This window comes from Vicugna pacos, chromosome 22 (genome assembly GCF_048564905.1).
Source record: "Vicugna pacos chromosome 22, VicPac4, whole genome shotgun sequence".
In the NCBI taxonomy this organism is placed as follows: domain Eukaryota; kingdom Metazoa; phylum Chordata; class Mammalia; order Artiodactyla; family Camelidae; genus Vicugna; species Vicugna pacos.
In genome coordinates this window covers 8,069,376-8,087,746 of record NC_133008.1, presented here as the reverse complement: position 1 = coordinate 8,087,746, position 18,371 = coordinate 8,069,376, and the positions used below count along the sequence as shown (strand labels likewise).

At 59.5% G+C, this 18,371-nt stretch overlaps 1 protein-coding gene across 3 annotated transcripts; it reads right to left on the bottom strand.

Annotated features, from left to right (window-relative positions):
- Positions 1 to 1,908: 1,908 nt before the first annotated feature.
- Positions 1,909 to 17,145, bottom strand: PDLIM7 (PDZ and LIM domain 7). 3 transcript variants are annotated; one of them, XM_072947150.1, is made up of 13 exons: positions 17,044 to 17,145; positions 15,961 to 16,066; positions 12,091 to 12,242; positions 11,979 to 12,009; positions 11,385 to 11,503; positions 10,588 to 10,724; positions 10,406 to 10,442; positions 9,397 to 9,458; positions 9,017 to 9,254; positions 7,845 to 8,025; positions 2,573 to 2,693; positions 2,374 to 2,489; positions 1,909 to 2,245 (listed from the first exon to the last, which is right to left on the bottom strand). In XM_072947150.1, exons 2-13 carry the CDS (start codon positions 16,054 to 16,056, stop codon positions 2,159 to 2,161), a joined length of 1,377 nt encoding a protein of 458 aa, XP_072803251.1. In that variant the 5' UTR covers positions 16,057 to 16,066; positions 17,044 to 17,145; the 3' UTR covers positions 1,909 to 2,158. The 3 variants fall into 3 exon arrangements, with proteins under 3 accessions (XP_072803251.1, XP_072803252.1, XP_072803253.1); XM_072947151.1 differs by lacking the exon at positions 11,385 to 11,503 and adding an exon at positions 10,981 to 10,997; XM_072947152.1 differs by lacking the exons at positions 1,909 to 2,245; positions 2,374 to 2,489; positions 2,573 to 2,693; ... (1 more) ...; positions 9,017 to 9,254; positions 9,397 to 9,458 and adding an exon at positions 9,847 to 10,211.
- Between the last annotated feature and the right edge of the window lie 1,226 nt (positions 17,146 to 18,371).

Sequence of the window (18,371 nt, the reverse complement as noted above, 5' to 3'; positions counted from 1 at the left end):
AACGCCTTGGGGACTCCTTGGCCTTATCTGGCTGGTTGACACTCTCAGACTTCCGGCAGCACTCCTGCCCCGCCCCGGCTTCCCTGCCCTGGGCTCTCTCAGAGGCTGTTGTCCTCCGCCTCTGGCCGGCCCTTCTGCTTTCTCTGCCCTCTGCTGCTGCTGCTTCCTGTCTCTCAGCTCTTCTCTGTGCTGGGGCCTTGGCCGTCCTCACGCTGGATTTGGCACGTTTATTATTTTTTAATAGGATTTTTTAAAAAATCTATCTTAGTTGCCAATATTGAAAAACCAGATTCTGGACGCTGTTGGTAAACTGGCAGATCTGGCCACAGCGCAGCATTCCCACCAGGCTGCCCCCAGAAGGCTCCCCACAGACGGCTCCCAGCGGCACTCGCCATGCGCGCTGGGCTCTTGCTTGCTTGTATCCATGGAAACCAAGGATGGACTGAGAGGGCTTCAAGGTTCAAGAGAAGTTGGAGAGAGTACATTTCTTTGTGGAAGTGAAAGATACTCTGTGTTTAATACACCAGGGAAGTCTGGGTTGAAAGAAGACCGAATCCTACCTGTTTCACTCTTGCTATGAGCTGCCTGGGCCCTTCTCTGGGCATCAGTGACAAGCTTCTGTGACAACTGTCCCGAACCTGCCCCAGACTCACTCCCGAACTGAATCCAAGGTAAATCTAGACTTGAATCTTCTGCCACTCCTTGAATTTGTCTCCTAAATGTCCCACAGGCAACTCATCCAGTCATCCAGCAAACACTGGGCGTCTATCATGTGCCAGGCACTGTTCTAGGCACTGGCAAGACATCATGAGACAGACAAGGAGCCCAGCACTCGTGCTCCAGGAGTCCTCAAGCGGACATAACAGAGAGGACCCTGTCTTCTTAAAGGGGACACAGAATGCCCACAACCTCAGGTGTGCTGAAGGTCCTTGTGCCAGGGAGCCCCAAAGGACAGGTGGCCAAGCCTAGTCTGGAGCCTCTCCTCAGTCTCCCTCCAGTCTAAGCTTGGAGAGGAGAAATGACAGTCCCTCGGGGTGATGGAGGGCACCAGTGGGAAGCAGGAAGCCCCGGGGAGAGACGGAGCCACCACCAGAGCTGCCAGGTTTTGAGGAAGCAGACAGAGTGGGCTTCCGAGGGGGCATCCCTGGTGCACAGCACTCAGTGCCAGCCAGTCCCAGGACAGCGCACCAGCTTCGGGCCGGGCCTCTAGTCTGGCTCATGGCTCAGTGCCTGTGCGACCTTGGTCAGGTCTCCTGAGCTTTCATCTGTAAAATGAGAGTAACTTGCAGACACCTCACAGGGTTGCTGTGAGGATCTCGCGAGATGAAACAAGGAATGGCTGGTATATTCCGGATGCCCAGCAAACCTGCCTGCCTTCCTCTCCTTACCCCTCACCCCCCAGGTTTCCACTCTAGGCTCCCTTGGACGTGTCTCTGGGTCCCAACTCTGCCATGTCGCTTTCTGCTCCTCCCTTCCCCTGGCCGCTCGTCCCAGTCTCCCTCCTCCTGTCCACCCTGCTCACGGCTCTGGGGCTCTTTCTACGACACAAATCTGAACTCTTCTGTGCCCTGCTCTCCCCACCCCCACCCTGCCCTCAGAAGGCAGTCCTGGCTCCTCAGCCCAGGGCTTCTGGTCTCCCAGGACCTGGGGGCTGGCCTCTCCAGCCTGACCTTCTTTGGCTGCAGCACACAGATGGCAACAGGGCCACCAGGATGGCCACCCTGGGAAAACTTAATCTCCACCCTGCTATGTGCCTCAGATCCCGCCTTTTTTTTTTTTTTTTTAAAGAGGTACTGGGGATTGAACCCAGGACCTTGTGCATGTTAAGCACACACTCTACCACTGAGCTATTACCCTAACCCCAGAGCCCACCTTTCTTGATGCGTAGGGGTAAGTGGACAAGGGACACAGCTGGATACAGATTTATTGTGGCACTGGATGTGAACAGGGGCCGGTGTGGCCAGCACCAGTGTGCAGTGGTGGTGAAGGGGGGTGGGGGGAGGTGAAGGGGGTGGGGCAGGGTCCTGGGAACCCCAGGCTCAGGCCAGGAGTCGGGGTTGGGGCAACTTTTGCTAGCCCTACCCAGAAATCTGGGGCGATGACTCCAGAACCAGGGCCCCTCCGGCAGGCATGGCCGGCAGCAATGGGCGGGAGGGGCTCACACGTGGGAGAAGGCGTGGCTCTTGCACAGGGGCTTGTCCTTCTTGGAGTAGAAAGTCTTTCCTTCCAGGTTGATCTGACATATCTGGGGACAGCCAAGCTCCAGTCACATGGGGTTGACGGGAGGCAGGAGAGACAACTTCCCAACCACTCAGGAGCCCCAGAGGCAGGGGTGGGAGGGAGGCTGACCTGAGTCAGAGGAGGGGCACTCACCGCGCACACGAAGCATGTATCGTGCCAGCTGAAGCCCAGCGCCTCCAGGAAGCGGTCCCCAGCATCAATCTTGAAGTCACAGCCTCGGCATTTTGTGCCAAACATCTTCTCATAGTCTAGGGACATACAGAGAGGAGGGGGGCGCCAGGTTCTCCCCTGTCCACGCCCTGCCCACCCCCTCGCCGGTCCCGCCCCATACCTCGCTCGCAGTAGGGCGCCCCTTCCTCCATGTAGAAGGCCCTGTTCCGAATGGGTGTCTTGCAGGCCGCGCAGGTGAAGCAATGCACGTGCCAGGTCATCTTCAGGGCGTGCATGATCTCCTGGGAGGAAGCGACAGTCACTCGACAGCTCAGCACCCCCCACTCCAGAGCCCAGAACACAGAAAGGCAGGCTTGGGCCTGCTCTCTTTCACGGTCAGTGTTACCTCTGCACACCCACTGCTTCTGCTCTCTCCAACCCTGAGGTCTCCCTGTGGATGCCCGCTGTGCCACGTTTAACGCTCAGCTCCCAATCTCTGCACGGCAAACTGCTGGCGTTCCCACAGCTGTCTCCACCTCAGCTGGTGGCAACTCCATCCTTCCACCTGCACGGCCAAATTCCCGGCTTCCTCCCCCACCCTGCTTCAGGCCCACCAGGAAATCCTGCTGGGTCCACCTTCAAGATGCTTCCAGATTCTGACCACTTCTCACAGCCTCCTCAGTGCGGGATGGGAGCCTCAGGCACCCCTGGTCCGGCTGACTGCACAAAACTGGCTTCTGCACTCCTCCCTCAGCCACTACATACTGATGTCAGCTTGTGCCCGACCTGTTCCACACTTCTCTGAGCAACAGCTAAAGCCTTGGGAAGGGCCTGGAGGCCGGCAAGTCTGGCCTCTGTCCCTCTGCTCTCCCCACTGGCCTCTCACCCATGGCTGACACAACAGTAACGCCCATCTTAGGGCTTCACACCAGCTGTCCCCTTTACCTGGACTGCTCTGCCCCAGGTATCTGCAAGGCTCAGCCTTCACCTCCTTCCAGTTTCTGCTCAAATGCACCTTCTCCATGCGGCCCACTCCGACACCACCAGTTCATACTCCAACTTGCCTTCGCAATGCCATGATCCCAAGAGCTCGAACTCTGCGCTTTCCTTTTTTCCATGCTAAAACACTACCAGGTAATTTATCTATTGTGTGTATTGCTGCCTTCCCCCCCTCTTCCTGCTCCAGTGTGAGGTCCAGGAGGGCATGAAGTATCAGCTGTTCTGTCAGCGGATACGTCCCGGCAGGCCCTGGCCTGTGCACGTGCATCACAAGTGCACCTGAGCTGAATTAACTTGCTCCCCAGGAGGCCTGACAAACAGGGGCTCACTGATGGGCTGAGCTCTCCCTGTCCAGCCAGGCAGCAGCATTCACACCTGGAGCAGACAGAGGGCGCTATGGAGCCTGGAGAGGGGTCAGATCTGTGGGTTCAGACAGACCCTGCTTCTTAGCTGGGTGGCTTGGCCAACAGTTTCATCTTCTCTTGACATTTGGCTCCTTCCCTCTGCGAACTGGGAACCTCACCCCAGCTTTGCAGGGTTGTTGTGAGGATGGCCCTGCGCCTGAAGCCAGGGGTCCCCGACTCAGCGCCTACACCACGGGGCAGGTGGGGGCTGTGTCGTGGGGGAGCACTTGTCTGCCAGCAGGTCTGGTGCTTGACCGGTTCATTCAGGAAGGCAGCGCAGGTTGAAATGTAAGTGTTAAAGTGAAATTTGAGTTTTCCAATTTTGGCCAGTAATTTGAAAATGAAACCATGTGACTCAAGCAAGCTGTAGGCGTGGGAGGCACCTAGGAGGCAGGTGTCCGCCCATATCCAGAACCCGCGAGCCAGTTCTCATGTCTATCCTACCCCCGAAGGTTCCTAAACCTGTCTGCCTTTCCTGTCCCCACCGTCCTGACCCAGGCCCAACTCAGATCCACTCCTCTGGCTGTCTCCCACGGTCGCGAGGAAGCTGGCGAGGTACATCTGACCTCATCAGTCCCCAGCTTCAAACTTCCAGCCCAGCCCTGGCCCCCTTCTTCTGCCTCATCTCACACCCTCCCCGGGTGTTGCCTTATGACACCAGCCATTCCCTCTGCCTGGAGCATCCTCCCCTGATCCTTCTCCAAGCTAATTCCTACTCATGTTTTAAGTTCAGCTTAGAGACCACTTCCATCCACTCCTTCAAGTGTTTACTGACCACTTCCTATATACTGGGCGTAGCATAATGTGTGAACAAAACAGCCCTGGTCCCAGCCCATGGAGTTAAGCCCCGGGGAAGAGATGGGACCAAAGGACGGGGGGGGGGGGGGTAGTGAGCAAAATGTGGGGAGCCTGGCCTTGGGGGGAGGGTGGGTATCAGGGAAAGTGCCCCTGAGGAAGAGCTATATGAGTCCCAGATGGGAAGGAATGAGGTAAAGAGAGTACTAAAGAGTGTTTCTAGCAGAGAGGACAGCCTGTGCAAAGGCCCTGTGCAGAGGGGAACGGCACACTGGCAAAATGGAGCAGCCCATGTGGCTGGAGCACCAGACTGAGGGGGGCTGATGGTGAGTGGTGAGCCTTGAGAGCACAAGGTTCCAGAGGGTCCCCAGACCAGGACAGATCCCCTTGTCCCCTCTAATGTGTCCCCCCATCTCCCAGCCTCCTTCCAACTCCACTGAAGCAATCTAATTGTCCTGTGTTTCTCTCCCTACTCTCCACTCGGAGCTGAAGAGCAGGCGGTCCCTAGCACTGAGCACAGGCAGGGCCAAAGCTCAAGGCAAGTTGGGAAGGGTAGCCTTCCGCCCCTTAGGAGGGGGAGGTGGGGGCTCCCTGGTGCCTGTCAGGCCCTGGAGTCCTTGCGAGAGAGAAGCTGAGGGCCCCTGGGCCACTCTGTGGAGCCACTGGCCTGGGCTGGGGCAGGAGCAGGGCCTGCCCCCTTACTCTGGGCCTACTCTAGGACCCAGCAGCCAGGCAGGCCCTGTGAGCCTTGGCTCCTCATGTGTGGCCTGGGTGATAACCCTGCCCACCCAGAACTGGGGCAGGGCGGGACAACAGTGTGGTGTAACGCAGGCAGAGCCGTCAGCGAACAGCAGGCCCTTGATCCGTGGGAAGCAAACCCAGAGGCCCGCCTGGGATCCAGCCCATTCCGCTAGAACAGTCCAACAGGGCGTGGCCTCGGCTGATGGGGAAGTGATTGTGTAATAACCAGACTGACTCCGCAGTATGATTGTGAAGCTGGATGCCTACACACAGTAAGTGCTCACAATGTAAACTGTTATTATCATGGTAAAGACTGCGATCATGTCCATTCTCCCCTTCCCATCTACTGATGGAATTCCCAGTTTCTTCCTGGGCAGGCACATAGGCGTACCAAACAGACTATATTCCCAGCCTCCCTTGCAGCTCAGCATTGTCACGTGACTGAGTTCTGGCCGGTGTGATGGAAGCGAAAGGGCTGGGTGGCAGCATCTTCTAAAGGTGGCGCCCATGGACCTCCCACCCCTTCTTCCCTTTCCAACTTCCTGCAGGTTGGAAGGTGGAAATTTTACCTGAGGCTCAAAAATCATTTGGACTTTGAGCAGTAAGTAAGCCAATGCTGAGAATGTCAGAGAAACAAGACACAGGAGCCTGGATCTGCCTCCAAGTCCCCGACTGCCCACCTCTGGACTTTCTTAGGTGAGAAGCAGCTGCCATTGTTTTGAGTTTTCCATCACTTGTGGTCAAGGGAGTCGTCATTAATATGAACACCACCACAGAGCTCTCTAGCCACATCTGGAAGCTCTGCCCAGGGTTCCAGAAATAGGGAGAAGCATGGGTGGCAGGAAGACCCCAAGCTGGAAGTCAGCAGAGCCTGAGGCTGCTCTGGCTCGGCCCTCATGCTGTGCAACCCTGGGCATTTTCTGCCCCTCTCTGGGCTTCAGTTTCCCTACAGGAACTGGAACCCCCTCAACTTGTCACCCTGCCTGTTCTGCGTAGCCCTTGACACCCTCTGAGTTCCCCTCCACAGGGTGAACTCCTGGGGACAGGGCCATGCCTGTCTCTTCACGAGGTGTCCCCAGCATGGGGCACATTGCCCACGTTCAACAAAGAAAACAAAGGGGGGAAGGTCGACAGCGCATCACTCTTAGCCCATGACATGCGCTGACCCAAGTCCCCAGCCCAGCTCCGGTGGCAGCTAGGCTGCCCTGCAGGAAACCTGGCCGGGCCAAGCTGTGCTTAGCCCCAGTGGGAAGAATAGGATTTTGAATCACAAGTTTTTGAGCCTGAATTTCTGCCTCTGCTGATGAGCAGTCCTGTGCCCTTCAAGAACATCACGTCATCTTCCAGAGGCTCCATTTCCTTGTGCCTTGGGGTGGCGGACACTGGACTAGCCTCTCAAAAGCTTGCCACAACCGCCTTCTCTTCTTTGTTCCTCTCTTATGGAGGATGGAAGCTAAAACATGGGAGTTGCCAGCTTCCCCCGCGGCCCAGGTGCTCACAGGATAACAATTCCAACCACCAAGATAGAGATGCGAGTTCCTGGTTTCCCTTCCCGTGTCAAAAAGCAAAACCTCGTTAAGAGAAAGCATGTGTCCCTTCCCTCTCCCTCCTGCCTGCAACAAGACACAGGCCTGGGGCGTGAGCCGTCATCTGGCAATCATGATAATGACAAACTTTGGGACAGAGGCGTACATGCTAAGGATTCCGGAACGAAAAGACAGGAAAAGCCCAAAGGCATCCTTGAGCTGCTATCCCACCCCTGGAATTCTTGTGACTGAACTGTCACCCCTTCTGTTTCAACCCCTGTAGCGGGGTTTTCTATCATCAGAGCTGAGTGCAATCCCAACACAGTACCCGTCTCTTGTTTTGGCCTGACCAGCACTTGCCTCCCTTCTTTGGGTAACGTCATCCTGGTTTTATTTCAGGGAACCAGTCCCGTGGTTCAGGCGAGGCCACCAGATCCCCACTCCAAGGGTGGGGGTCACCCAGGCCTGGCCAATTAGAGTCCCAGGGCTTGGTTCCGAGATGGGCTTGTGATGCAAGCCAGGCCAGTGAGCACGAGCATGGGGACTCCGCATGCACCAGCCGGCAGAGGTGTCCTCGCTCACCTTGTGGTGCTAACCCTGCAGCCGCCGGGGCACCATCTTGGCCACTTTCTAGGGAAAAGCATGCTGGGAATGAAGCCAACACAGACGAAGCCAGAGGTAAGTGGCAGACAGACTCCTAATGACCTCAGGACCTGCATTCAGCTGGGCCTGAAGTGAGCACCCCTTGGCCTTTCTGATTATTTGCACCAGTACTCTCTTCCTTGAACCCTTTTGAATAGAATTTGGGTCATTTGTTAAGAGGATCCTGGCTAATGCAGAGTGAGGTCAGAATAGCATCCCTATCGTTAGGCTGCTGAGGTCCCCAAGGGCTCATCAGGGAGTGCCCAAGGCCCAGCAGTTGCTCGGCAACACTGCTCAGTGCTCACCGGTCGTGTCCGCCTGCCCCCCACCCGCCAACCTCACTCACGCCTGTGATCTTCTTCTTGCACTTGGCACAGCTGGGTGCGTAGCGCACGTCATAGCAGGGCGGGCAGAAGATAGCGCCCTTCTCCTCGAAGAAGCCACCCTCTTCCAGGACCTTCCCACACTGGCTGCACACGAACTCCTCGGGGTGGTACGCGTGGCCCAGCGCCACCAGGTAGCGGCCCCTGAGGAGGAGGCAGGAGCGGTGAGTGGGGAGAGGATGCAAATGAGCTAGGGGCTCCTGGCCGGCGCGCAAGGGGGTTTACTGAACAACAGGTCTGAAACCTTGAAGGAAAAATGAATTCTCTCCATCTCCAAAGAAGGGAGAAACAGGCCTGGGAGGTGACTTGCCCAAGGTCACACAGCACGAGTGAGGAAGCCGCACTGTTCTGATGACAGGAGATGAGGGAGGGGGCGGCGCTGGAACAGGGAGGAGGGTCATACTGGGTGGGGGCTGCTGACTGGGGCCTCAAGCTGAAACAAAGGAACTGGTGCCCTGTGGGACAGGAGGCCTGGAGCACCCCTGAGCCCAAAGACCAGTGGGCACCTGAGCTGGCTCTGTTTCATCTGGCCTGAGGTAGGGCCTGCAGGTCTCAGATAAATGGGGCTGTCTGAAGAAAAGGAAGTTTCATGGAGGCTAAGAGCTGACAGGAGTCGACAGCAGGGCAGGGCCCGGGATGAGAACTAGGAAGGCTCTAGAATGTGTCACACTGATTCTGGGGGCGCCAGTGCCTCCGCTGGGCCCTGGGGAGCAGTGCCAAGAGGAAGCAACCTCTGGCCTGTCTGCTCCAGGAGCAGACGCTTAGCAGAGAGAAACCGAGCGAGCAGGAGGGAGAGAGGCCGAGGGGCTGGGAGCGGGCAGGCCCTTCCTCGCCCAGAGAGCAGCGAGTCCAGGGCTGCCGCTTGGCTGTGTCGTTGGCACCTCCTCCATTCCACCGAGGCAAATGCTGACAGAGGCTGATGAGGGGTGGGGTGGGGGTGAGTAATGGAGGATTCAGACTTTGAGGACCCAGGCCAGGTCCCTCCCGCACTCCAACTGGGAACTGAATCCTCCTCCTCCCACAGGGGCAGCTGAGATGAGTGGGGAGATGGATGGGAGAGCTGAGGTTGGGAAGACACCAGGGCTGGACTTCAGGTCAGGAAAGGCCAGAGTAGGAAAGGAACAGGGCCACCCACCGGATGACCTTGTGGCACTGGTGGCACACGGGAGTCTTGCCGTTGCTGCCACCGACCCCTCCAGGGCCCCCTCCGGCAGCTGCCTGCACAATGGAGGTGCGGTTCTGCAGAGGTGTGGGTGTGGCTGGCTGGGTGTGCCGGGTCAGCACCGTGCTGGTCTTGTCCGGGGCGTAGCGTTCAGCAAATGCAGGGTCCACAGCCCAGGGTGGGCGGCTGGTGGGGCTGGGGGTGGTAGGGCCTGCCGAGGCCAGGAAAGTGGCTCCAGGGGGACCCCACGGGAAAGCAGGGAGAGCCCAGGGCAGCTTGGAGGGGCCCACCCCCCTTAACATGCCCCTGGAGGTTACCCACCCTTCCCCAGGCCCAAGCCCACTCTCTCTCACCAGGCCAGGGTTCCTGGGGTGTAGCTGAGGCTGGGGCTGGGGCTTCTGTCCTGGGCACCTGGCTGCAAGATCTGCCATTCAAGGCCCTGCACGGCGGAGGCTCCTGGCATGGCCCCACCCCCCAACCACGGTCCTGCTGGCCCCATGGGAGATGCCTGGGTGCACAAGAGCTGCTGGGTGGGACTCCAGGTCCCACTGGGGTAGGGATGGGTAGGGCGGCTTCTGTTAGCCAGGTTCTAGCTGGCTGGTCTGTTGCACAAGACTAGGAGGTGGAGCATGGCTCTTGCTTCTGGGACAGCTCTTGGGGCTCTTTCTGGTGGCTGGGCCCCCTTTGCTAGGTACCCCCATCCACTGAGACCCAGAGTGACAGGGCCCACATTGGATCTAAACCAATCTAACATCCCCAACGCAAACCAAGCCCACAAAGATAGAAGACAGAGGCAGAGAAAGCAGGGCTGAGAATGTTTATTTTCATGCTTAAGCCGGCACAGACCTGGCAGAGAGCAGTACCACAGGGCAAAGAGGGAAGGCAGTGTCAGATGGAGCCGGGCCCTGGGCCAGGAGGGTGGCTAGGGCCAGGCCAGCAGGAGGCTCAGTCCAGGGGCAGGAAAGCAGTGGGTGAGGTAGGCAGAAGCTGGAGGCACCGAAGGGGGGGGTGCCCTAGGTGGAGGAACAGAAAGAGAGAGGCAGAGAGGGCAGCCGGCCGGCGACGGCCAGGCTAGGACTGCACGTTGAGCACGTGGGCAGAGCGCTGGTGGTGCCAGTCCCGGAGGCGGGTGTAGCGTGGGCTCTGCAGCTCCAGGACATACTTTTCCCTGAGGGACAGAGAGAGAAGGAGGAGGAAGTGGAAGGAAAGAAAGACGGAAGGGAGAAAAGGAGAGAGGAAGGAAGGAAGGAGGGAAGGGGAATGGAAGAGCCTGGCTAGGGACAGCCAGGAGCAGACACAGGGCGGTGGCTGGAATGGGAGAGGCAGGAGGTGAGAAAGAAGGGCTGGAGCTCGTCCTGTTACCTTGATTTCTTCAGGTGCTCCTCATCCGGGTCTTGCACTGAGAGGGCAGAGGCAGGCATTGACCAAGAGAAGAGAGAGGGCCACCCCAGCCCTGGGCTCTGGCAGAGGGTCCCAGGGTGCTGGAGCCAGGCCCGGGCTGGGGGCCAGAAGGAGAGTCCGCCCTGCCCTGGGCTGGCACTTACTGAACTCGGTGCCCGTGAGGTGGGCAAGGATGCGGAAAGAACGGGACTGGCCTGTCCCAGGCCTCGGCCGCCAGTCCTCCGTGTCCTCCATCAGCCGCTGCTTGCTGGCATCTGGGACCAGCGGTCGGAGCGGCTGTCTGTGGGGAGGGGTCGGCTCAGAAACTCACGCTGGGGGTGGGCAGCGGGGGCAGCCCCTCCCCGGATTGGGTACATGTGGGCTATGGCGCGGGGAGAGTGGGGAAGGGCAAGGCCAGGGCCCCGCTGGGGGTGGGCAGTGAAGTGAGAGGGGAGGAGGGCAGTCAAGGTGAGAGGAGGGCAGCCAGGGCGGGGAGGGGCCACTGCCCAGAGTGCAAAAAGAAGGAAGAGAGGGACAGGCAGAGGGGGCTCACTGACTTGTCAGGGGTCTGCACCTGTGAAGGAAATAGACAGATGGACAGATAAAGGACAAAGGGACAGACACAGAGGAAGAAAGATGGCAAGGGGTCAGAATAGCCAGGGGCAAGGCTGCACTGAGTGTCTGGGGCTCAGATGGCCCGACACCACACCCCAACCCCGGGCCACCAGCGGGGGACGCTGCCTCGTTCAGAGCCCCCAGGAGGGCAGAGCCGGGGCAGGAGCCACACCGTCGGAGGGGCCCTGTGCCTGCAGCCCCGCCCCCGGCCGCCAGGGGTCGCTGCCGCACGGTTCCGGCCCGGCTGGGGCGCAGCGCAGACGGCGCAGCAGCGGGCAGCGGGCTGGCATGGGGCCGTGGACAGACGGCGTGGGCGGTGGGCGGTGGGCGGGCAGGACGGACGTACCCATTCTGCTGCGGGGTGCTGTCAGCGGGCGGGGGCGCCCCAAAGGGCCGGGCCGTCTTGTTGAGGGAGGCGCTGGGTGCAAAGGTGTACCGCGGGGGGTCCGCGGCGGGGGCCAGGGCCTGGGCGGAGACAGAGCGGGCAGGGCGGGCGGGGACGGGGCCTGGCCGGAATGGGGCGCCCCACCCCCAGGCGCGGAGAGGACAGCGGCGCTCCAGCCCCACCCCCACACATCTGGTCTAAGGCTACGGGGAGAGGGGTGACTTGGGTTTCAAGGGGCCCATTAGGGAGCGATGATCTCAGCCCACGCAGCCCGAGGGCAGACGAGTGCGGCTTGCAGCATAGGCCAGCTTGCAGCATAGGCCGGCAAGAGGCAGGCAGGCGGAGGGACAGACAGGCAAACATGCGTGTGGTGCCCCAACCGTGCGTGCGGCAGCCCCTGGCCCAACTCCCAGCTCCCAGACTCCCCAGCTAGGGCCTCCGCCCTCTACTCTCGGCTAGGGATGAAGGTACCGAGGCTGCACCAGAAGGGCAGGTCAACCCGGACATCCAATCCCACCCTGCCTGCAGCCCAGATGTCCTCGGCCCATCACCTACCTTCTGCGGTTTGCTTTGCGCGGGCTGGGCCCTAGAGGAGAAGGGGAAGGGGTTGATGGTGGGCCAGGCCCAAGGGCTCCCCACCCACCAGGCCGGCTCAGTGCCCGCATACCTGCTAAGACCCAAGCTGAGATGCTCCCCGCAGGCACGTATCTTGTTCTGAGCTTCAATGTGTGTGAGGCCCCCTGCATTCTCTCCATCTATGCTCAGCACCCAGTCGCCCACCGCCACACCGGCCTGCGCAGCTTTACCTCCAGGAGTGAGCTATGGAGAGATGCAGGGTTATGGAGGCCCAAGACTGCAGACCAGACTCTGGCCCACAGTAGCCAACCCTGCCCTTCCTAAGCTGCCCCACTCGCAGAAACCAGAGGCCTCTACGTTCAACCTACTTCCGGGCAACTGCTGGATACTAAAGTCATCTGGGAGGGGGTGGGGCTCACCTGAGCTTCACCATCACCCCAATTACCCTTAGTTCTTTGTTCACCTCCATGGACCCTCCCCACAGTCCAGAAACTGCTAGGACATCAACACACAGCCACCCTCAGGCTAAAACCCAAGCTTCTCAGCTTCAACAGCAGCCTTCTGAGGCCCCTGCTGGGCTCTTGCACCCACTAAACATGCCCTCTGGCTTGCGCATGCGGCAAGTTCCTCCCTGACCACTGCTGGGTGCTCTCATTGACCTCTGATACTCCTAGCACCCTGTCCTAGGGTTATCTGCAGGGATCTACTAGGACCTAGGATCTACCAGGTCCCATCACCTCTAGGTTCCCTGTGATTAGTGCCTGAATGAGGCCTCAGGTGTCAGCTGGGGCTTCACACACTATAAATATGGGTGTTACCCCCCAAGTCCTTGATTGCCACATCACCCTCTCCTCACCATCCTTTAGGTTCTGGGCTGCAAATCCCTGGTTCCTGTGGCAAATGAGGAGCAACAGGAGGCTGGAAGGAATGGTCACTACCAGCATGGGCTGAAACCACCAGGGATGACTTCTGGGAAGTGGTGGGCTTTGGTGAAAGGAGGGTGGGATAAGCTGCCTAGGGTGTAAAAGAGTCCGTTTATGAAGACCTCAAATGCTGGAAGGAACCAGGACTTGGCCCTGAAGTTAGGAGGAACCACTAGCAGTATTGAGGCCCGGGTTTGGATATTTAAGGCCTGACTGAGGTGACCCTGAAGAACCCAGCTGGGCCCTTCCAGCCTTCTAGCCTAGTAGCAGGAAGATGGGGAGGAGTGGGAGGCTGCTGTTGATAAGTCTAAGCCCACTGGGCTGTCCGGTCAGCTGGCAAGGGGCCTGGCACTGAACAGGCTTGTGGGGAAGTGCTGGAAGGCAGACTCACACTCCCGTGCTGGGGAGGTGTGCAGGGTACAGGAGGTTCCTCGGGTGGCCCGATGCACAGACTGAGTTGAGTCAGGGAGAGAAGGGGTAAGAGGTTCCAGAGAGATGGTAGCGGGACCAGACGCAGAGACTGATGGCACTAGGGCAAGAAGGGAGAGCTGGGTTTAATGGCTCTTTTTCATGTTTGGGAGGTTAGAAGGGTAAGAGAGCTGGGTGGCCCTTCCTTCATCTGCTAAATAGTAAGAACAGGAGCTTAAGGTTTATTGAGTACCTAGCATTGCCACATGCTGAGTTCTCCAACAACCCTGTGGAGAAGAGTCTGCAAATATACCCATTTTACACAGGGGAAAACAGAAGTTAAGTAACTTGCCTCAACTCGCCCAGCTGGCAACTCAAGAGGCAGGGCCAGGACACTGACCCTAAGGCTCTGCTGTAAGAGGTCCCATCTGCTGAGGGCTGGGGCCTCATTCAGAAGTCAGCCCTCTGGCTAGAAAGACTCCCTGACCCCCTGGCTGGGTTTGGGGCTTGGATACCCAACTTACCTCTAGTTCAACCCAGCCCCTTACAATGGGAATGGGGAGGCGACACCCTTGAGGGGAAGTGACTTACTCAAGGTCACGATGAGTCAGTAGAAGGGAAACCTGGTTCAGCCACTCCCTACCCACCCGGCTGGCTCCTGGGAGGCATGGGCTAAGCCTGAGGTGGGAGTCTGGGGTGGGCAAGAGCAGCTGGCTCCTGGAGATGGGGTGGGGAGCTGGGGACCACTTCCTTCCCCAGGGTGAGGAGGACAGGAAGCACAGGAGGGACAGGGGAGTGGTCAGGGAGGTGGAGACAGAGGCGTAAGAGAGCTGGTGGTGGGGAGGTCTGGAGAGAGAAGCAAGGAGGCCCAAGGGAGCAAGGAGGGGAAAAGCCAGGGGGCTGGACACTGCATGGGGTGGGGGGTGAGTCAGCCTGAGGGCTCCACTGAGCAGCCCAACCCCCAAGTCCCAGACGTTACCTCATCTCCCAGGCCTGGGCCCACAGCCAGCCCTAGCCCCTCCCTCCTCCATCCAAGCTGGGGTCAGGGGAGAGGGAGGAGGCCCGCCCAGCTCAGAAAAGACCACCCCACACATCCACCCACCAGAGCCTGGGTCCAGCTCCAGGGCTGGGCTCCACTGGTGGCCCCACCCACACGCTGGGACTGCTGACAAGCAAGCCTGGGCTCCTACTGCCCCCTACAGGCCACATCTGAAAGTCCATCCCCCAGGCTTCCTTGCTGCCTCTCTCCACCAACGAAGAAACTGAGGCTCAGAGGCCAGTCAAGGCCTCGGGCTCCCCCCCCCCAACTGGCCAGCACTCGCTAGGGAGCGGGGTATAGGACAGGCTTCTAGGGCTGGCCAGGCTTGAGGACTGTGTACAGGGTGGGTGTACGTGGTGGGGGACCACTGCCCTTGGCTACGCTGCTGGTAGAGCAGCTTCCAGGGAACCCTGTGGACCGGTCCCTGGGAACAGTGACTGCCTGCCCTGGCCAAGCCCAACTCTGACAGACTCCGCCTTGGGGGCCCCCTCAAGCTGGGCCGTGCCTGGACAACGCTTTGGCCCCCTCCAGGCTTTGCTTGCCCTGGGCTTCCTGCCAATAGCTGCCTGCCCACCAGGAGCCTGGGTGGACCTCTATTGACAAGAGGATATGGGGGCAGGAAGTCCCCGCCCCCTCCTGACCCCCAGGCCACAGTCAAAGGCACCAGCCCCAGCACTGGCCTCACCCTCTCAGGGCAGGCGGTTTGTTCTGTGTCCCATAACTGACTCGACAGCTGGAGCCACAGCCCAGTGGTGATCAGCTGAGGGGCCACTGATGGGGTTCAGGGGTCCAGGTCTAGGCCAGTCTTTTTCAGCTCTGCAGACTCCAGCCACCAGTTGGCCATCCCAGCGTGGGGCTGCATTCTTGGGCTTATAAGGCAATCCCCCGCCACAGGGAGGAGCCAGCCCCCAGCTCCACCCCCACCAGGACAGGCTCTCAGGAGCTGAAGTCAGAGCCCAAGAGACCCGGCCCAACCCCTCCTTAGGGTTAAAGGCCACTGAATGGGACCAGTGGATGGGACGAAGGTCCTCACATAGGCTGGGGAGAGACACTCGCCCTCCTACCCACAAAAACTGCAGGCCATCCCTGTGCCTGAATTCCAGTCCCTGCTTGGCCATGGAATCGCGGAATGAGCCCCTTCACCTCTGAGTTCTTAGTTACTTCATCTGGAAAAACAGGATGACAGCTGCTATTCCCTGGGTGGCAATGAAGTGAAGTGAGATCCTGCAGTCAGATCACCCTGCCTGGAGCCCAGCTCCAAGCACTGCTCCCTCAAGCAGCTTAGAAACTTCCTGGAGACCTCAGGCTCCCTTCCTGCAGAATGGGCATCACTCTGGGCCTCTGAGGTGGCCCCAGGAGCTTCGTGGAATGGCATCAGGTACAGTACAGAGTTGGGAAAGTGTGGGTGCTCTTCTCCCAATATCTACCTAGTTGGGAGTTCTTGTAGCAGGTGCCCATGACATTACTGGACCTGGACACCTCCTGGCCTATTAGCCCTGGCTCACTCCTGCTCAGACTCTTCCCCTCACCCTCTGGAGATGTGAGCACCCAAAGACTCCTAGGGGGAGCCCCTCCCTCAACCTAGGCTCACCCGAGAGATGGAGAGGGGCACATTGAAGTCCTTGCCCCCCTGCAGCCGGAAGCCCCAAGGTGCTGGCCCCTCCAGCACCACCTTGAAGGAATCCATGGTGCAGCTCCTGGGAGGAGAAAAAAGGTGAGTGTCTGGCATGGTAGATGCACAGGCAGGCCCAGCTCTGGACACTAGCCTTGGACTAGTGCCAGGCAGACACTGGCAGACACTGGCAGACACTGAGCACACCCAGGGCAAGGGTAGGCGAGCACCTTGTTAGGTTTGGCTGGGCTGCTGGTTGGCAGACCTCACTTTGGAAAGACAGGGGCAACCAATCTCCCTTCCCCAAGGGACTGGGAGAATGAGGGGAGCCCTCTTTCAGTCTTGAGGTTCTTTTCATCCAATAGTGGACCACAGGGCTAATTTGGTAAGGCCTCCCCCCAAGCCAGCCTTGAGCCTCGGACTGGCCTGCAAGGCCAGTCCGGGGCCGGCGCTCCTCTTCCCCGCCCCCAGGTCCCGACAGGCAGGCCGCGGCTGGAGCCTGCTCGGACTATATAAGGCGTGTAAGCTGACACTGTGCCGGAGAGCCAGCGGAGAGAGCATACAGGGGCTCGGGACGCGAGGGGGAGGGGTGGGGAGGGAGGCGGCTGGAGTGGGTCCTAGCCTTTCCAGGACCGGACGAAGCTGCTGGAGCCAGGACGGGACCCCTGGGTGCTGGGGGAGATGGGCGGGGTCGCGGCCCCCGCGGAGATCAGTGGGGACTGCGACCCCAAAGCGTGGCCAGGAAGCGGATTCATACTGGAGCCCAGTGAGGGTGATGCCTCCCACACAAGCCTGTTACCATCCCGACATGACTCAGTTTCCCCACCGTCCCCCGCCCGAGCCCCGTGCATTGGCCGAGTCCCGGGCGCAGGAAGCAGCGCAGGCGCCAACCGGCCCCGCCACAGCCGGCTTTGCCGCAGGAAGGCGGGGGCGGGGGTAGGGGCTCAGGCTCGCCGGAAAAAGCGCAGAGCTGGCTACGACCCCCAGTGCCCTCTGTGGTGCCCAGCAGACCTCTGCCCCCGGCCTGGTCCAGCCCGAGACGCCCCGTGCTGTTGCCTGTACCTGCTCGGCCCCGCCGGGGCGCTGCTCGGCGGCGGAATCCAAGGAGCCGCGCTGGGATCCGCCGCCCGAGTTCTGACCCCGCCCCCGCGGCCGCCGTCCGCTTTGAGACCGCGAAAGGGGGCGGAGCCATAGGCCACGCCCCTTAAAGCCTCGGCCACGAGCTGCCTCCTGGTAGGTGAGAAGCCCCGCCCAATCCTTCTGCCGCGCCCAATCACGAAGTCCCATCTCGCTTTGGGCTAGAAGGCACGGCCCTCCCCGGTCCCCTTGGTGGGGCGGGGCCTGGGCGGGGCCTGGGCGGGGCCTGGGATGGGGGACGCCTCGCCTGGGAGCCGAACGCGCCGCTTGCCCAGCTGCTTGCCTGGCCCCTTGCGCCTCCCGCTGGCCGAATGAAAAGAAAGCAGCTTTGGAAACCAGACACGAGTTGGCTCTGAACCTTAGTTTCCAACTCGGTAAAATGGGACAATAATACTCGCCTTTCAGGGCCTCCGTAAATATAGGCATAGAGCACAGCCATTAGTGGCTCTAGAATTTCTAAATCCGACGGACTTGATCGGGAGTGGGGAGCGGGCGTTAGCTGAGGGCGGCACAGGAGAGCTTGAAGTTAAGTTTGCGGAACGCTCAGACGAAGGCAGAAAATAATGGCAGAAGCGGACGGCGGTGGAAGGGCCCTTGGCCCGGCCCCGAGCCTGACCTGTGGGCCGTGCCCTCACTCCTACCCCCATCCCCTCCAGTCAGCCGCCCGTAGCCCTCCCACCCTATCTCAGTGCTGAACGCAAACTGTCGAGATGGGTTGATTCCTGGTACCCAACTCCAGAGCGGGCAGCACCTCCAGTAGGGGTGTCAGAGACCCCAGTTTGCTCCCAGTGCTCAGCCCTGGCCTGTAGCGGCAGTGGGGAAAATTGAACAGGGACCGGAGAATGGTGGGCGAGTGAATAGGCGTCCATTCCTCAGCAACTTCTAGGGCATGGCCGCTGCTCTTCTCCCACCCCCCCATCACCATCACATTCTCCCCTCTTCTGTATCATTCCCCTCACTAAGCAAACTGGTGTACGAGTTCTCATCTTTAAAGGAATACTCTCTTGATCTCACATCCCTCTCCATCTCTCTTTTTTATTTATTTATTTTTGTTGGGGGAGGTAATTTGGTTTATTTATTCAATTATTCAATTTTTTTTTAAACGGAAGTGCTAAGGATTGAATCCAGGACCTCCTGCATGCTAAGCACATGCTCTAACACTGAGCTGTACCCTCCCCACATCCTCCCATTCTCTCTTGAACCCATTCCAGCCAGGCTTTTGTTCCCAGCAGTCCTCTGAATTAATTCCCTCT

Bases quoted from the DNA above. Each gene is read 5' to 3' on its own strand.
- PDLIM7 (XM_072947150.1), bottom strand. From the start codon at position 16,056: ATGGATTCCTTCAAGGTGGTGCTGGAGGGGCCAGCACCTTGGGGCTTC. The intron at 12,243-15,960 runs GTGAGCCTAGGT...ATCTCTCCATAG, and splicing joins TGCCCCTCTCCATCTCTCGG to CTCACTCCTGGAGGTAAAGC. The intron at 10,443-10,587 runs GTAAGTGCCAGC...CTGCCCTCTCAG, and splicing joins CCTCACGGGCACCGAGTTCA to TGCAAGACCCGGATGAGGAG.